Source organism: Balearica regulorum, chromosome 1 (genome assembly GCF_011004875.1).
Source record: "Balearica regulorum gibbericeps isolate bBalReg1 chromosome 1, bBalReg1.pri, whole genome shotgun sequence".
NCBI classification, from domain to species: Eukaryota; Metazoa; Chordata; class Aves; order Gruiformes; family Gruidae; genus Balearica; species Balearica regulorum.
In genome coordinates, this window is record NC_046184.1 from 5,014,128 (window position 1) to 5,032,037 (window position 17,910).

The 17,910-nt window shown below is 42.5% G+C and overlaps 1 protein-coding gene across 3 annotated transcripts; it reads right to left on the reverse strand.

Moving 5' to 3' along the window:
• Nucleotides 1-500: 500 nt before the first annotated feature.
• On the reverse strand, nt 501-17,879 carry KIN (Kin17 DNA and RNA binding protein). 3 transcript variants are annotated; one of them, XM_075761295.1, is made up of 13 exons: nt 17,722-17,879; nt 15,254-15,348; nt 14,342-14,385; nt 14,091-14,213; nt 12,963-13,144; nt 11,661-11,709; nt 11,282-11,339; nt 7,636-7,756; nt 7,102-7,152; nt 6,333-6,401; nt 5,153-5,252; nt 2,283-2,383; nt 501-768 (listed from the first exon to the last, which is right to left on the reverse strand). In XM_075761295.1, the coding sequence occupies exons 1-13, from the start codon at nt 17,833-17,835 to the stop codon at nt 706-708; spliced, it is 1,170 nt and encodes a 389-aa protein (XP_075617410.1). In that variant the 5' UTR covers nt 17,836-17,879; the 3' UTR covers nt 501-705. The 3 variants fall into 3 exon arrangements, with proteins under 3 accessions (XP_075617410.1, XP_075617327.1, XP_075617501.1); XM_075761212.1 differs by having other exon boundaries at nt 7,636-7,759; XM_075761386.1 differs by lacking the exon at nt 15,254-15,348 and having other exon boundaries at nt 7,636-7,759; nt 17,722-17,855.
• Between the last annotated feature and the right edge of the window lie 31 nt (nt 17,880-17,910).

Here is a 17,910-nt window from a genome sequence, read left to right on the forward strand (position 1 = left end):
GCTGGCATCCCAGAAACCCCACAGGTAACATCCATCTTGGGAGTGCACATGAAGATAAATTGCTTATTAGTATTATTAGGAACCCTGACAACAAGATGATGGAGGACTGATGACTTGGATTCTACTATCGCTGAAGTGCTAACAAAAGTTGGTGATAGCACTTAATAAACCAGACTGTTCTTACAAAATCCAGGAAAATAATCCCTTGCAGCGCTTTTACCTTCCTGCTATTCTCTTAATCCCTTCACTTGTTCCTGCGGCCAGAACTCAATCTTGGCTGCAGACTGAGAAGTGTGTTGTTTAAACTCCGCTGGCTCCGACACACATTGCCTGCTGCAAGCAGCTATTTCTAAGTCATTCTCTCTCTTACGGAACTGCTAACATACTTCAGGAAATAAAATACTCCAGCTTGCAGCTATCTGATGTATTTTACAAAAGGAAATTGAACCAAATGTTATAACATAACTTTGATATAGAATTAGATGAAATATTTCCACTGATAAGCTTTCCACAAACATTTTATGTAACAAATCCATAGTGATCTTTAAATAAATCCAGTTTGCTTGTGGTTAATTTCTATATACATTATAAATACATACACATATGCAATTAAAACCCTGACATGGTAGAGTCTTGTGTCTGCCTGCAAGATGCCAGAAAGATGGTTTTGGGAACCAAAATCTTCTCTGATCCATGATTAGCGCCTCAGGCGAGTTTGGAAATGTCTTCGTACTGGATATCTTCAACTCGGCGTCCTTTTAAAGGTCCCTGGAGAAGAACATCATAGAAGAAATCAGATCAAAATATAAACTTGTTTGTTTGTTGGATTCCCAATAGGGGGCTTAAAGTAAGATAGCTAAAGGGGCTCTACGAAATCTTGCCATAACTAGACATTTTTCAAGAAGCACAACCAAAGTGAATAGCCCAGGAAATCACAGGCATTAGCACGTTTACTCAGTGCTGCACACGGTAAAAGCATGACGACTACTTTTCTGTTTGAGCACTCTGTCCAAAAGCCACATATAACATATATATTAAAAAACCCACATATAACTGCACACTGGGGGCTATATAGGGGATGTATAGCAGAATGCATCCAAACCAATGCAGGTTTGGGATTTGCCCACGACACAGCATTTTCTGTTTCGTTATTTTCAACCTGAGCAGAGAATGTGACAGGCCCTCAACACTGTCCCAGAAATCTTTTCACTTTCAGGACACTTTTTGTATTAGTTCTTGCAATTCCTTGTGATTTTGGGGCAAACATAAGCAGCTGTTTTGAATTAATTCACTATGATCTTATAAGCAGTACAAGATTTAATTTTGAATACAAACTTATTATATATAACAAATCCTGGTCACCCTACAATCAGTAAGAAAATTCTCACAGAAGTCACTGGTTTCCAGGAGTAGTTTCACCCATTTTTAATTTATAGACTCAAGAGTTTATGCAGGAGAGGGAAATCTTAATATCCACAAGCACCAGAACTAGAGAAAAACCACCCTTGGTTTCCAAGACCAATGTTATCATGATCCTTAGCTCCAATCAAAGCTCCTTCTGTGGCTGGGACATCTGCACAGTCTCTTCTCAAGCAAATTCTCCAGAATCCAATATGCGCTGAGTTTCTACAGACCTTCTTTGAACGGGATCCTAACAGGGTCTCTCTCCTGCAAGCTGTGTTTAGGAGATTTGTCTTGGAGCCAATATCCTCTCTGCTGTATCAATGAGTTTAAAGATTGGGTTTTGCAGAGGAGAATAAAGAAGTTGCCACACAAATAGATATGACAACACAGCTTAATTTTACCACAGAGGATGGTGACACGTAAAAAAAAACAAACCCCAAAACCAAACAACCAACCTTAACTGTTATCCATAATCAAGACAACAAATAAGTACATAAAGCCCCACGTTCAGTTTGAAAAAAGCAGGAGAAAATTCACCTCCTTGCATATTTCACATTTTTTACCTTCCCACAAAATAGTACAAGAGCAGCCACGTTTCAAAATAAACATACAAAATATTTTTGCAATTCTCTTTCAAGTTCAGAACTTGGCAAATTCAGAATCCTGACATCTTTTTAAAGGCAAAGAGCAGAGCGTTAGTCTGCAATGGGGAATACGTGGCTGTTTTCCTACTGGTTGGGCATAGGCGGGAGGTGACCACACCATAAATCCCACCTCTAAGACAGGATTAATGATGCCATCTTTCTTTGTGAAAACTCTCCAATGTACAGATGAAAAGTGCTCTACACAAACTAGATCTTGCAGTGTTTGATACTTACAGAGTCGATGATTATTGTCGCTGAAAACCTCTTTTCATTGATAGATTCCAAGATGCCTTCATTTCCCCTGTAACCACCATTTAATACCATCACTTTCTTGCCTGAAATGAGAAACAGGAAAAAGTTACACAATAGGGCTCCCAACTTCCTTTGATGGAGTTGTGTTCAACTCCACTGACAGCTGAAGGACAGGTTTCTCCCAGCAGCTCCAGCAAGCAGCACCCAGCTTCGCCTTACAGCCTGCCCATTGCCAAAGGAGAACAGAACAGAACACAATAGAATTAGAATAAGAACAGAGTAAGAATTAGAATAGAATTAGAATAGAATAGACTCTGTTAGTTGGAAGGGACCTACAAGGATCATCTAGTCCACCTGCCTGACCAGTTCAGGGCTGACCAAAAGTTAAAGCTTGTTGTTAAGGGTATTGCCAAATGCCTCAAACACTGACAGGCTCGAGGCATCAACCACCTCTCTAGGAATCCAGTTCCAGTGTTTGACCACCCTCTTGGTAAAGAAACGCTTCCTCATGTCCAGTCTGAACCTCCCCTGGTGAAGCTTTGAACAATTCCCACACATCCTATCACTGGATCCCAGGGAGAAGAGCTCAGCACTTCCCTCTCCCCTTCCCCTCCCCAGGAAGCTGCAGAGAGCAATGAGGTGGCCCCTCAGCCACCTTTTCTCCAAACTAGACAAGCTGAGGACAGGCTGAGAGAGTTGGGGTTGTTCAGCCTGGAGAAAAGAAGGCTCCGGGGAGATCTAATTGCAGCTTACCAGTACCTGAAGGGGCCTACAGGAAAGATGGTGAGGGACTGTTTGTGAGGGAGTGTAGTGACAGGACAAGGGGGAATGGGTTTAAACTGAAGGAGGGTCGATTTAGATTAGATGTTAGAAAGAAATTCTTTACTCTTAGAGTGGTGAGACACTGGCACAGGTTGCCCAGAGAGGTTGTGGCTGCCCCTGGATCCCTGGAAGTGTTTAAGACCAGACTGGATGGGGCTTTGGGCAACGTGGTCTAGTGGAGGGTGTCCCTGCCCATGGCAGGGGGGTTGGAACTAGATGGTCTTTAAGGTCCCTTCCAACCCAAACCATTCTATGTTTCTATGATTCTCTCAGCTTGTCTTCATAGGAGAGGTGCTCCAGCCCTCTGATCAGCTTCATGGCCCTCCTCTGGACTCGCTCCAACAGCTCCATGTCTCTCCTGTACTGAGGCCCCCAGAGCTGGACGCAATACTCCAGGTGGGGTCTCACAAGAGCGGAGTAGAGGGGCAGGATCCCCTCCCTCGACCTGCTGGTCACACCTCTTGTGATGCAGCCCAGGACACGGTTGGCTTTCTGGGCTGCAAGCGCACACTACCAGCTCACGTTGAGCTTTCCATCAATCAACACCCCCAAGTCCTTCTCCTCAGGGCTGCTCTCAATCCATTCCCTGTCCAGCCTATAGTTGTGCTTGGGATTGCCCTGACCTATGTGCAGGACCTTGCAGGTCCCCAAGTAACTTAAAGTTTGCTCTCTTGAAGTCCAGGGTAGCAACTCTGCTGTCCTTTTTTCTCATTACACTGAAAATTTTAAACTCAACCATTTCATGATCACTGTGGCCAAGACAGCCCCCACGAGTTCTTCTCTATTCACAAACAGCAAGTGTAGGAGGGCATCCTTCCTAGTTGGCTCACTGAGTAACAAGAAGTTATCTCCTACAACCTTCAAGAATTTCCAAGACCTGCTCATGTCAGCAGCACAATATTCCCAGTTATGTCTGGAAAACTGAAATCTCCCATAAGGCCAAGGGCTACTGATCCAGAAATTTCTCCTAATTGCCTACAGAAGAACTCATCATTGCTTACATCCTGATTGTAGTAGACATCCACTACAACATCTCCTTTGTTTTCCACCCCCTAATCCTCACCCAGAGGCTCTCAACCACATCATCACTTACTGTAACGGTTGTACAATCAAACCTCGCCATTACAACACCTCCACCTCGCCTGCCCTGCCTATCCATCCTGAATAGCACCTATGTTTACTGCTCCAAGCTACACTGATACTATGGGCAGAATCCATCGAAACTGCATCAGGGAAAGAAGTCACAGCTATTTCTCCCACATCCCATTCCCTGTGCCAGTGGTTCAGCATGCCTCTCTTTTGCCTTCTGTCTCACACGGTCAGTCCCTCAGGGCATCGATCCTAGTGCAAGGATGGGCAGAACTCACCTACAAGTACCGTTATGCTAAAGAGCACTCATGGACACCATCAACCAGCTCTTCACCAGCTACAGAAATGCAGAATACATCAGGTCTGCTGAAGAATGTGTGAATCCCAAAATCCTACATCCTATTTCCCCTACGCTGACAGTGTTCTGCTTACTGCTACCCTGACCATTCCCTGAAATAGTGGTCAGATGCTATACACAAACATTAGCGAGCACCAGGCAAAGAAACACCAGTGAACCAAACAGGAGACGAGGTAAGCTTTGCCAAGGGCCCACAGCTACCTGAGGCATGACTTTGGAGGGAAGATACAGGATAAACATGACCAAGGGCCCTGTAGGGCTCCAGAGATGCTTCCTGGCAGCTGAAGAGAGATGCTTTCATCTTGTCAAATGAACTGATTCCTAAAGTACTTACACCTCCTCAGAAAAGAATCTAATTCTTATGAGAAGGGACTGAAGACTCAAAGCAGAAGCAATGTAGTAACTCCCTAGAAAGTAACAGAAGGATATGTGGTACATGATCAGAGTAGCTTACGAAATGCTGTCCCAAAAGGAAGGTGGCTCTTGTTATGGTACTTTCAAGGGGATGAATTATAGTTGAAAAGAACTGAAATACAAGTTTTGCAGTGACAGCTAAGCTGAAAAACGAACAAAACTGCTATACCTGGTGCGGGTATTACAGTCTCCAGATGCGTCTGATCAAGCTTCAGTTTGTCTCCAGAATCAATCATCTTCACAACTGCTGTGTATTTGTCAATCACTTCCTGTTGCAAAAGGCAGAGGACAGTCAGAGAGAGAAAAAAATATCTAAATTTACATTTCAAAATTAACAAACTTGGGACTGTAAGTCTGCACTTCAACATTTTCAAAAGCAGCAAGGACTGCTGAGCTGTCCTAAAGGCATTCAGCTTTCACAAACTGCTGACCGGCCCCACTCTGAAGTTAAGGCTGGATTAAAAGGGCTCCTCTTGAACGTCAATGACCGGACTAGTTGACCACTAATTTTGCTGGCCTTGTCTGAAGGTTTTGTCAACCTTTCAGTCAGCTATCTTAGCTGTTCTCTCAAAGATGGAGAGTAAATTAGAAGCTTCTTTCCCCCATGGGAGGCTAAGCTGGCTGGAAGCCACACGATGACAACTGTGATACTACCTCTCAATGAGGCAAAATGTCACTGATCATCTTTGCGCCTAGCATAAACCATGTCCCATCTCTCATATTCAGAGCTCAATGGAAGACAGCCACTGGGACTCATAAACCCTCCCAGATGCCTCCCCAAACCAGCTGTGATTCTGAACTCTACACACTCTTGTCGATCATTCAAAACACACCTGGGTGTTGTCTTTGGCACTCTTGCCACATACTGTTGAGCTCTGGACTACCTAGTACATCAACATTTCACTGGCAGTGGCTAGAAGAAAGCACTTCCGAACAACAGAGCAAGGTTTACAGCTTGAAGATTTTGTACACAAATTGTATCTTGCTCAAAGGCAGCCTGCTGCTTAAATATCAGTGCAAAACTGACTAGTCTGAGATTAAAATGCAATTGCACTGTTCTTGGTCATATCACAGTGAGAAAATGACTGTTCTCCAAGACGGATGTGTTAACAGGGACAAACTATAGAGGATAAAACAGTGCTTAACAAAGAATCACTGAGTAAATGACATTAAACCAATTCAGAGCTCACTCCCTGCCCAGAATAAGTCCCAATACAGTGAAGGTGACGTTTCAGCCCTTATCAGTGTTGACTTATGGCTGAACAACTTGCACAATCAAAGAAAACTTCAGAAGTCATCTGATACCAGAAAAGCCTAACCAATGCCACACGCTTCCATTTGCAGTTTACCTTAACAACTGCCTTCTTCTTGTGATACTTCTCTCCAAGCTTTTTTGTTACAATTTTTACAATGATTTCCTGGAAGATTTGAAAGGGGAGAAAAAACAATAAAATGCCAAAACATACAGACAACTACACAATCTAAACTAATTGCACATTCAGGTTGCTCTGACTCCAACCACACACTGTACAGCACAGCACAGGAAGCAACAATAGTAAAGACTGGGCGTTCAGTAACTTGCATTTATCCTCAAATTATTGCCCCATAGTATCTCTCAAGATACTTTTTGTTTGTTTGTTTTACAAGTACAGTTACACTTGAATTCAGGAAATAATGGGACAGCCCACAATGGGTCAAAGGCAGAACTTATTGATCTAGAAGTCTAGTCAGTAAGTAGAAGCTGAGATGAGGTCTCTCAGCTCAAAGGCTGATGTTGACTTCTACATCTCTGTGCACGCCAGCTACTAGTGCAGAAAGAAGAGGGCTGTAAGTAACCTCATGATTTAAACATCATCTGTAGAGATTCACAGTACCAACTCCTTAATCAGAGAATTCCGCTCCATCTGAGATCAGGCATACAATGTTCAGCCTGCAGATCATGCTCAACCAGAAGAGTAATTCCTCCCAGATACTGTAATATTTCATATTTAGCAGCTTGGAAAATAAGGGTGAATTTAGTTTGGAATCTGCTTTTGGATCTTTACACAAATCAATAGTGGCTTTAGAGATGCACAATTGCTTGTTATTTGCTATAATAATATTTTTTAAGACACTTACAGGCTGCAACCAGTAGTCTCTTCGAGACGTTCTTTTCTTCTCCTCTTCGAGCTACAGAACAACAAATAATCACCATTTACTTCCTCCTTTTACTGCAGCTTTCCAATGCCTTTGAAAAGCTGAACCAATTCTCCAGACCCACATCAAGCGGGGAATAAAAAAAAACCCCAAAACTAAATAAGAGTAAGTCAGTGTGTGCTTGATGCATAAAAATCAATCTGATGAGACCGAGGAATCCATGATAAAATGATGGAGATTTTAGATTTGTTTTTGTCAAGCGTTTCTAGATATTTTCTTCTTTTCCAAAATCTGTATTCCTTTACTTCCAAAATCTCAGTCGCCTGAGGAATAGGCACAGATCAGCAGCAGAAACCAGTTTTAATGGGGAACTGAAATCATTTTGACGGAGAAGATAGAAAAGTCCTAATTCCACATGAACTGAAGGTCTGAGGTCCCTTCACAGGGATGCCCTAGTAAAGTGGACACTGCCATAGGCATAGAGTTATAAAGACACAGATCCTGCATGATTATTACCTCCATAATCTCATCCAGTGCAGATTTCTTCTTTTTCTCTTTGGACTGACCAGAACTATGAGCTGATTCTTTTCTTTTAACTGCCCCTTCCACCATCTTCAGTGCATTCGGTCCAAGGGCACTGCTGGAAGAATAAGACGGTGTTTTCACAGCAGGCCTTAAATTGTCTCCTTTATCAAGATGCATATGAAGATCTCATTGTGCAAAAAAAGGCCTGCGGATCTATTTAATTTCAGTTGTGCAAGTCACCTTCCAGACCCTGCATGCCTCCTTCTCTAGAACTGCATTGGGCAGCTAGAACTGATATCCTTGAGGTGTAAACTCCATGTCCACTGACGTTTGCTGCTAGCAGTCCAGCAGAATGAAAACAACTTAATGATCAGTTCACCAGTGCAAAAGCAAAGAGTTGATCGGGGACTTGAGTTCAATGGAGAAGGCAAAAGCAGGTCTTGCAAATAAGGTTTTGAAATTCAAAAGGACAAACTTACGGCTTTAGAGAAGCCACCTGGACAGAGCAACTCTTAAACATGATAGATGTCTAGAACTCCATTCACAGATAATCAACCTATCCATCAGGGGGAGGAAATACATGGGAATCTGCAGAAAAGGGCTCCACACCTAGCAAATAAACACCATCTTCACAGTTATATTTAAAATAGCCAAACAGCCTATGAATTATGAAAGAAAAGAGCAATCAGCATAAAAAGATACATCTCAGGGATCACGGAACATCTAGGTAAAGCGAGAACTGCCTAAACACAGATTGAGTTAAGCCATTTTTATAAAAGACATTTGAATGCAGCAAAAAAAAATTTAGGTGTTCTCTCATCTGGAAAGATGAAGGTTGCTGTGAGGTGGACGGTAAGGTAAGATTAGTATGGCCTTACAACAAATCACATGTTCTGCCTGTGATGAGGACATTCGATATACTAGCAAAGGGAAGATATGAAATAGGAATGAAGATACAGAAATGGCAGTAGAAACAAAATTGAGGGAAAAATAATTATATTTCAGAGGAAGACTGGATAATCTCCATAGCAGAATTCTACAAGAAAAAGCACATTAAACCACAAATCCAATAGCAAGTACTTAAAATAAAATCTTATAAAGAGTAACATACAATTAAAACCTAACAACTGCAGTGCCTACATTTAAGAAGGAAAACACATCTAGCTGTGAGGTTACTAAGGGATTCCTGGGTGTCAACACTAAAACAAATCTTATTTATCATATTCACTAAGGACCCTGGGACAGAGTGAGAGACCACCAACACTGTTCAGGTGTGCCATTCAATGTGGAAGACACAAGAAAGAACTGGACACCAGAAGAGACTGGTTTATCTTGAAAACTGTTGTTTTAAAAAAGACAAAATTCAACAGCACATTATGCAAGCTCACACGCTGTGGAAAAGTTTAGTCTGATTACCTTCTATCTACTGGGAGCTGTTTAAGAGCAACAAAAGCAGAAAGGAGTCTGGCTATAACCCCAGATGACAGCTACCAGTGTGGAGCAGCCATGAAAGAGACAAATGCAACCCTAGGAGGCGTCAAGACAGACAAGCATTAGTGCTTTGTATAAGCCACAGTGACATTTCATTCGCAGCACGCACATGTTTGATCAGCTCCCCTGTTCGAGATTAGCTGAAACTGGAACAAGGACAAGGAAGGGATATTCAGTGGATCAGGGGAATGGGGAGATGAGGCCAGCACCATGCAGGTCTGTTTGTGCAGCACAGTGAAAGCTAAGAGGCTAAAACTGTTCTCTATAAATATATTGTCTGAGAAAGCAAACACCAGGGAGAAAAATAACTATTTATGTTAAACACCCATACCGGTATAAGAGCAACTGGTATAAACTGGCCATGACTACATTTACTTGGGAAATTACAGACAAGGTCCTAACCATCACAGGAAACAGTTTTGAAGGAACTTCTCTTGGGATTATAGAGCTGGGGAGACTGTAACCGTGTACAATGGAGGCTGATCAGTGTGGGGACAGGACTGTATGCTGGTACACTTGCAGTACCGTGGACAGGAGTCAGTGACCTTGACAATAGTTTCTGCTTATTCCTTAATTAGAAGTAATTCAAATCTTACTTGTCCACGGAGTTAAGCAGGGATTTGAGGATGTAAGTTCTTGAGGGAAAAAAGTAAGCTCAGGGCTCCCAGTTTGCTCAAGTCACACGAGAAGCCATGCTCACAGCAGCAGCGGTGACTCCTAGCTTCACATCAGCCAAATGGATGTTCAAGGGAAGGCACGCCACCCCTCACTCTCCTTCTCAGCAAGGCTCCAACTCCATCTCAGTACCCAACCACCAGTATCCCCATGCCCTCAAAACTCCACCATCCACTACCTATGAATTCCCAGACCTATTTCTGCACTCTGCTCAGGAAATACAAGTGCCAGGTTTCTGTAGCTTGTGCTGTGAGCACAGAAGTTGGGAAGCCAGAAGTCCTACTGCATGCTGTGCTGGGGTGCTGGACACCAGGTTGAACTCAACTGATCCTCAGTAACAGCCAACAGCTGCAGAACACACCTTTATGCTGCTGACACAGGGAAGCCATTTCCATATACAACTCTGCAGTGATTCCTGTATCACCAGTGACACATACACCACCGTCTGGTCACTTTACTGTGAAATGGGTATCCTAATTTTGCTTCTATGCTACCAATACAAAGCTCACAGAGAAGTATCTCTCATAAGCTACAAAAAAGTTAGACTACTTGATATATGATTTCACATTCAGCCAAACTTTAGCAAGCACCTTAAGTATTCCTCACTGAAACTATTCAAGTGAGCATCTGCAATAAGTTTCAGACTCATCTTAAGCACAACTCAATGCTTAGGGATAATTTACAAGTTTTCCTCAAAGCATGAATTCTGTATCTATTATTGCAAAGAACTACTTTGTTGTCTCATTTTCTGCCTGGCATATCTCCCATCAGATACCTTATCTAAGAGCTGAGCTTGTGATGAGTGGAAAGCTTTCGTTTTACCTGCAATACATTTAATTACAATATTGCCTCACATGAAAAGACGCACTGCTCATCAAACAGTTTCACAGACTGCTATAAGTCAGTATTGTCTGCATTATTGATGCCTTTTGTCCTGCGCTGCTTGTGGTTATACGATGACAATTAAATTCATGAGCTTTAGAAAGACTTACATCGGGTAGATTCAGCTTTTTAAATGATGATCAGAGAAAGTATTACCTCCAATTACACAAGGCAATCAAACCTTTTAGGAACCAAAATTAACAAGTCATGAATACCCATTCACAGAAGGCAGCTGGGACTGGGTGGCACTCACTTCAAATGCTGTGATTGGATTTCTTATCCAGTCTTTCACATAACGGTATCTCCTCGGACGAACCTAGAACTGCCTATGACTTCATGGGCATCTGCCACAAACCTTAGTGAATTCAAGAAGGTTCCTCACAGCACACATTTAAGATATACCCATTCATCCATTTTAAATACAAAAGGAACCACGAAGTCACCTAGTATCCCCTCCTGAATAACATAACAGGATGAGATACCAGACTCCAAATATTTCAGGACAAGATACATCTTCCTGCCCATACAAATATCATTGTCATTTAAGTGCTTTGCAACAGTAAGGGTTGCCCTTAAATTCTTTTCTCACCTTGTTTTAGAAGATGCTGCTATTGAAGTACTTGCTCCTTTGTTTAAATTAAATGTAACTAAAAAATAAAAAGACATTACTCTATTTCTATCTTTAAATATAATTGCATTGAAGGATGCTACAATTTTAAAAATCTACAAATGAAAAAGATCATAAATTTGAAAATATTTACTAATCTATGTTTCTGTTCAGCTTTTACAATAGATAACTTTAAACATTATAAGAAAGAATACTCTGTATTTCCATATTGCAGTGCTCTTTATAACTGATCTCAAAGCACTTTATGAAGCACCGAGCAGGCCTCAGCGCTCATCTTGCTTTAATCACAAAATCAGCTTCAGTAGGTTCTAGAAAATTACATATATCAAAATCTAGTTACCTTTTTCTTCTTCATTTTCTCTGTTCAGTTCAGTATAGACTGGCTTTTCCTGCCAAAAAAAACACAGCACATTTCAAGAGTCAAACAGAAAACTGAGCCAAGATATCATTTTTTGGTGATCATCGATTAGCTCGGTTTTACAGACTACTGTGAGATTATTACCAGTAACTATAGTATTCAACCTGGCTTGATTCATAAGAAGATTATAAATTGAAAACATTATCTTATTACAGGCTCCTGTGCAAAATTCTCTAATTAACATTCTTTGCTGAGATGCTGTCTAAACTTGCTTGATTCCAACATGAAAGGAAAGTGGCCTTACTGTAGTAGTTTTCTCTATTTGAACCAGCATGATTAGACTGGTTTCTGGACAGACTGATAACTCAAAGAAGGAAATTCTGGAATATTTCCAAATTTTTAGCACTGAAGGCTCAGACCATTTAAATTTCAATTAGTTTTAAATTAAGAAAAAGATAATTGTTTACAACAGCACTTAAATGTACCTATCAATACCCAGGATCAACTGGGAGGTTCCAGTCCCAGGCAATAATGTGTACGAAAGTCACGGAATGAGGCCAAATCTACTAAATTAAATTCACGAGCTTTAGAAAGACTTACATCAGGTAGATTCACTATTCACTAATTATTATTCCTTTAGTACTAAAGCAAGGCAGGTACAAAGTAACTCCAAGTTCTCCTCCAGAGCAGGTTATAATCTAAGAAAACTGTATAGCAGAAAATTCAGAACGTAAGTGAACTGATGTGGTGATTCAAGTATGGAAGATGACAGTCTAAATAAAAGTCTGAAATGGCCAGAATCAGACACCAGGGCCACAGGATACAAATCTAGTAGATTTTAAAAACCACATCAAATCTAAAAGGAGCTGAAACCTCTGCTTCCATTTATTTATTTATTTATTTATTTATTGAAACTGTGATTCCATAGAGGACCTTGATGTTCATCAGCTGTAAAAACTACCACCGAGTTAGTTGGTCAAGGAAATGCATGAAGTTGCAATTTCAACAGAAAGAAGTTAGTCAAGGCTGCTATCAAAGGTATCTGGGAGAAGACTAATCCTTGTGGCTTAAAAAAAAGAACATCAATGCAGCCAGATATGCCCACTGTTCCTTTATCTGAACTGCTGATGAGCTAGCAACCTGAAGCATGAGGCTTACTCGTCACCTTCTAACTGACTGCAACGGAAATACCAGTGCACAGATCCTAGCAGCGCTGAATTCACCACTAATTTAACCAAGAGGAGGTTTGAGCTGAAGGTTGACATACAGTACAATTTTCCTCACCAGCTCTTTCCCCTCCAAACCTCTTCTAACTTGCTGTTCGATGAATTTAGCAGTTTTTTCTTCATCATCAAGGTCCTGTTTCTTCTTCCTCTCTTGTTCTTGTTGCCTGCGAATAGTCTCTGGGTCCCTATCAATATATTGAATATACCAGCCTTTTGGAGTCTCATCAACCTTGCAGAGACCTAAAAAGTCAATGCAAAATAAAGTAAAATTAATACTCACAAAAGCAAGCAAGGGACAAAGAAAAGATCAACATCACTTTCACAGTCCATGTTCACTATAACAACGCAGATACTTTACCAGAGATAACGTACCCCTTCCTGGCCTGGTAAAATTGATTTTGAATTATCTTTTGTATCTGTTTCTGCCCTTCAGCTAGCTGGTTCTGTTTGGAAATAGGCCAGAGTACATAATAAAGTGGACAGAGTGTTTTACAATACTTTCCTTATTGAAGAAAATGTTTCCTTCCCACCGTTTTAACAAGGAAGAAAACAGAAATCTAACATATATAAACAGTACACACTAATAGCATCATACTAAAGAAAACTTTACTATTGTATATTATTGTTACTAACTCTCACTAGAGTGACTTTTCAAACACTATATGACTCATGAATGTATCCTGTAGGACACAGGCAATCAGAGCCAAAGTAAACTTTCTGTTATTTAACCTCTCTTCCCTGCACTAAACACAAACCTGCAGATCTCAAGCTTTAACCCTTTCACTAGGCCAGGAATGAAAACGACTGCTCGCTTCTTGTCACCTTAAATATGGAAGGATTCTGTAGTCATAAGAAATGTTCTATCATAGTTTTTAATTTTTAAATGGCAATTGTTAGAAGTTGATTTAGAATTTAGCAAGATCTCCCGTAAATATAGACCAGCAGATGAAACAAGGAAAGGTTCTTGACTGATGCATTTATCCCAGACTTCTGACATTTTTCATAAGCAAACTCCTAGTGGTTAGCACAGAAATGTGTTTGGACATCTGTTAATATATATACAGGAGGGAAGGGGTAGAAAGAAAAAGGAAACGGGAAAACTAACATAAATGTTTACTGATCACTTATCAGCAATGCAATTACCCGATAATTTTAAAACTTCCCAACCCTGAGCAACTACATTTACCTTCTCTGCCCAGCCATTTAGTAAAATCAGTCAGTGTCTCCCACTGTGTGGCATTCATATGGATGTGTTCTCGATGACTGATATATTCATTGTACACAATATTATTGTGGACTCTCTTTGTTCCTGAAATAGAGAATTATTAAATATAAATATGGGACCTAGGAGAAAGCAACCAAAACTTCTTGCACTGAACTAATAAAAGACATTAAAAACAAACAAACAAACAAGGAAACAAACAGTAAAATATTTACCAAATCGCCTCCTGAGCAGTTCTAGGAAATCATTTCGGAACTCCCTCAGGGAATAAAAAGAAAGTATTTTAGTAAAACTTTAATGATTAAAGTAATTTTCTATTGTTATAAACAATGAAATATCTGCAGTATAAAAAGAAGTATTCTTTTGAACTGACCATAATGTAATTCAGACATTCATTTTACTTTTTGATTAGCATTAAATGCATCATGTATGCACAAAGAAACACAATATGGTACACGCACACACCACTTAAATCTTCAAAAGTATAATACCCTTTCAAAAGGATAAAATGGAAAGAACAAAATCCAAACATTTCCCACTAATTGCTGGTATTTCATTACCAGGTATCTTCCCAGTTTGACTGACACAAAACAGAGGGCAGGACAAAGGGCAGCCGTGGTGGATGGGGTAGACTGATCACTCATCTCCCTGCTAATTCAAGGGCTTGAGTATCAAACCTCGCTTCAGACTCACGCTGAAGACAGCTCCAGTCAACCCAGCTGTGATGCAGGTCAGCTAGACAAAGGACTGGGGGAAACTGTGGGACGTCAGTTGCATCCCTGACTTGTTATCTCTCCATAATGGTTCTCTTAGGTTTCTGGAACTCTGTGTGCGTGGCAGTCACTTAGCTGAGGCAGAACGGTGACGTACTCTGTAACACAGAGTAACTTAAAATGGGACTCAGACACGGGATAAAACTGTCAAATTTGATTAAACATCATGGCTCCCTGAAACCTCTTCCATGCATTCCAAAGTGACATTGCCTAAATTTTCAAATTGCCATTAAAAAAAGAGCTGACACCGAAATGTATAAATAAAGTGTCTTCAATGGGACACGATCGGGCCTTAGAGGTATGGCTGCACAGATATGATACAGGAATGAAGACCTGGGTATACAGCAAACTTACTCAGAAAAGTAATCCATGAATTGCTGAGGATTTTCAGAAGCCAGCAGCAACTGCCTCTGGTGGGACTCAGACATGCAATGACATTTAAAGCCATTCTATAAAATAAAAATAAATACTTTGTCTGTCTTTGTCTCAATTGGCAACACTCACACAGCTGAAGAGCATTCAAAATAATGTTTTATAAGTGAAATTTCTCAGAGGCTCCACAGAAAACACCTTAACTCAGCCATAGCCTACACAGGGTGGTTCTTCCTCCTGACTGGGCAATCCAGAAACAAAACTCTTCCTGGGGCAAAGAGCCTCAAGACAAGCTGTGAAAGGGGTTATGAGACAGGACATTCCGGCAGTCCTCTTCATCCCTTGTGGAATGGGATAGATGTGGCACCACCCAGGTCCACCCAGGACCCATTCCAGTGCTTGTGCAAGAGCACTGGAAATGTTTGCTGGCTCCCTACTTGACCAACACTGACGCCAAATGTGTGCAAGGAGGGGACAGTGTCCTCGGAGCACTCAAGCTACGGACTGTGATAGTCTGGACACCTCTGGCACAGGGCTGAAGCCATCGGAAGTCCCAAAAAAGCACCCAGACATAGGACATCTGACCATGTCCTTTTTTTGTATAATATCATCATAACATCCTTCATCACAACATGATTATATCTACAGTAAATTTCATTCCATGGGAGCCCCGTCCCCCCTTATAAAATGATCTGGTTGTAAAGCAGTGAAGCTTTTTTGCTTGTACCACTGCGAAGAGAATAAGATTTGAACTTCTTGGGTGAAAGGGAGAAGGGGGCAGAAACAGCTGAAGAACGAGACAAACATCAGCAAGACGGAAAACTAAAAGCACAGTTAACCCAAGTGGAGGTACTTTTGGTGCACAACTCTGGTAGAAATAGGAGGAAGAGGACACTCACATCCCAGAGGCATCTGGGCCCAAGTGAATAGATCAGTGAAAAGAAGAGGGGAAAGCTTCAGAAAAAAAAAATACCTCTTCATAAAAAGAGAAAAAGGGAAGAAACTGAGCCAGAATCAGAAGGGAGTCCTCAGTACAAGAAGAACAGGGACCTGTTGGAGCAAGTCCAGAGAAGGCCACGAAGATGATCCGAGGGCTGGAGCACCTCTGCTATGAGGACAGGCTGAGAGAGTTGGGGTTGTTCAGCCTGGAGAAGAGAAGGCTCCGGGGAGACCTTAGAGCAGCCTTTCAATACTTAAACGGCACTTATAAGAAAGATGGGTAGAAACTTTTTAGCAGGGCTTGTAGCAACAGGACCAGAGGTAATGATTTTAAACTAAAAGAGAGTAGATTTAGACTAGATACAAGGGAGAAATTTTTTTTACAATGAGGGTGGTGAGGCACTGGCACAGGTTGCCCAGAGAGGTGGTAGATGCCCCACTCCTGGAAGTGTTCAAGGCCAGGTTGGATGGGACTTTGAGCAACCTGCTCATTGCAGTGGGGGGTGAAACTGCATGAGCTTTAAGATCCCTTCCACCCCAAACTATTCTGTGATTCTATGAAAAGAGACATCAGAGAGCTCCAGACACACATTCCCTTGGGCATGTTGCCACATTTACCCTGTCCCCAAAGGAAATCATGGCCACCCTCCTCAACTCCCCTCCAAGGTGGACAGGAGCCACCTAATTCTTAAACCTACTGACCCCTCGAGCTGTGTGCGAGAGAGTCACCCTTCCAGGGGTTTTGGGGCCAGCCTGTGCTCCCCCTCACCCTGGGCTGATCAGTCACTCTGCAGGCAACTGAACATCCCCAAATATGAACCAGGGCCAACACACTTTCTCCAGAGTGGATGAGGACTTCTCCCATGGGTGATCCCACAGGGATCACCCCACCCTCAGCAATTAGGAACCCACCAGGTCCCACCAATCTGCCCTCAAAGGGATCGTGGTCCATACAAAGACTGGGGATCCTCAAAGGAGGATAAGGGCCTTTTCCAACGGTCCCCTAAAAAGAGTCAGGGCTCCCTGTGCTCCCAGCAAGTGAGGCCAGTATCCTCCCTAGAAGGTTCACACCTCACAGATAATGTCAGAGCCCCACAGGGAGAAAGGGGACACTTACAAGGGCAATCTGGGCCAGCCCTTTACCCCCACAAGGGAACTGAGGAACCCTACACGGTTATGAGATCACATACTCCCTAAGGCTGTCGCAGCCCTCCCCCCAAAAAAAATTATTTGGGACCACAACAAGGGCCTCTCCGTATCCTCCTCAATAGCACTGAGGGCCCTTACAAGAGCGATCGGAGCCCCCACAAGGGAACCGAGGACCCCAACCGCGGGGACCGACGCCCCTGTGTCTCCCCAAGAGAACCGCTCCCCTCGAGGGGCCTGGGCTTCCCTACCAGGGGGTCGGAGCCCCCCGCTGCCCCTCACGGAGGATCGCCCTCCCTCCCCGAGAGATCGAGGCCCGCCGCGCTCCTCGGCCGCAGGCCCAGTCACTGCCGGGTCGGGCTTACCTCATCGCGGCACTGCTTCTGGCACATCTGACAGTACCAGCGCAGCTTCTGCAGTCCCTTGGACTTGATACGGTTGGCGATAGCCTTGGGGCTGAGGAAATCCGACTTCCCCATGGCGACTACCCCGACCCACCGCCACCCCGCTCCCTGTCCCCGCCGGAAGTGGCCGCCCGTATCCCGGAAGCACTT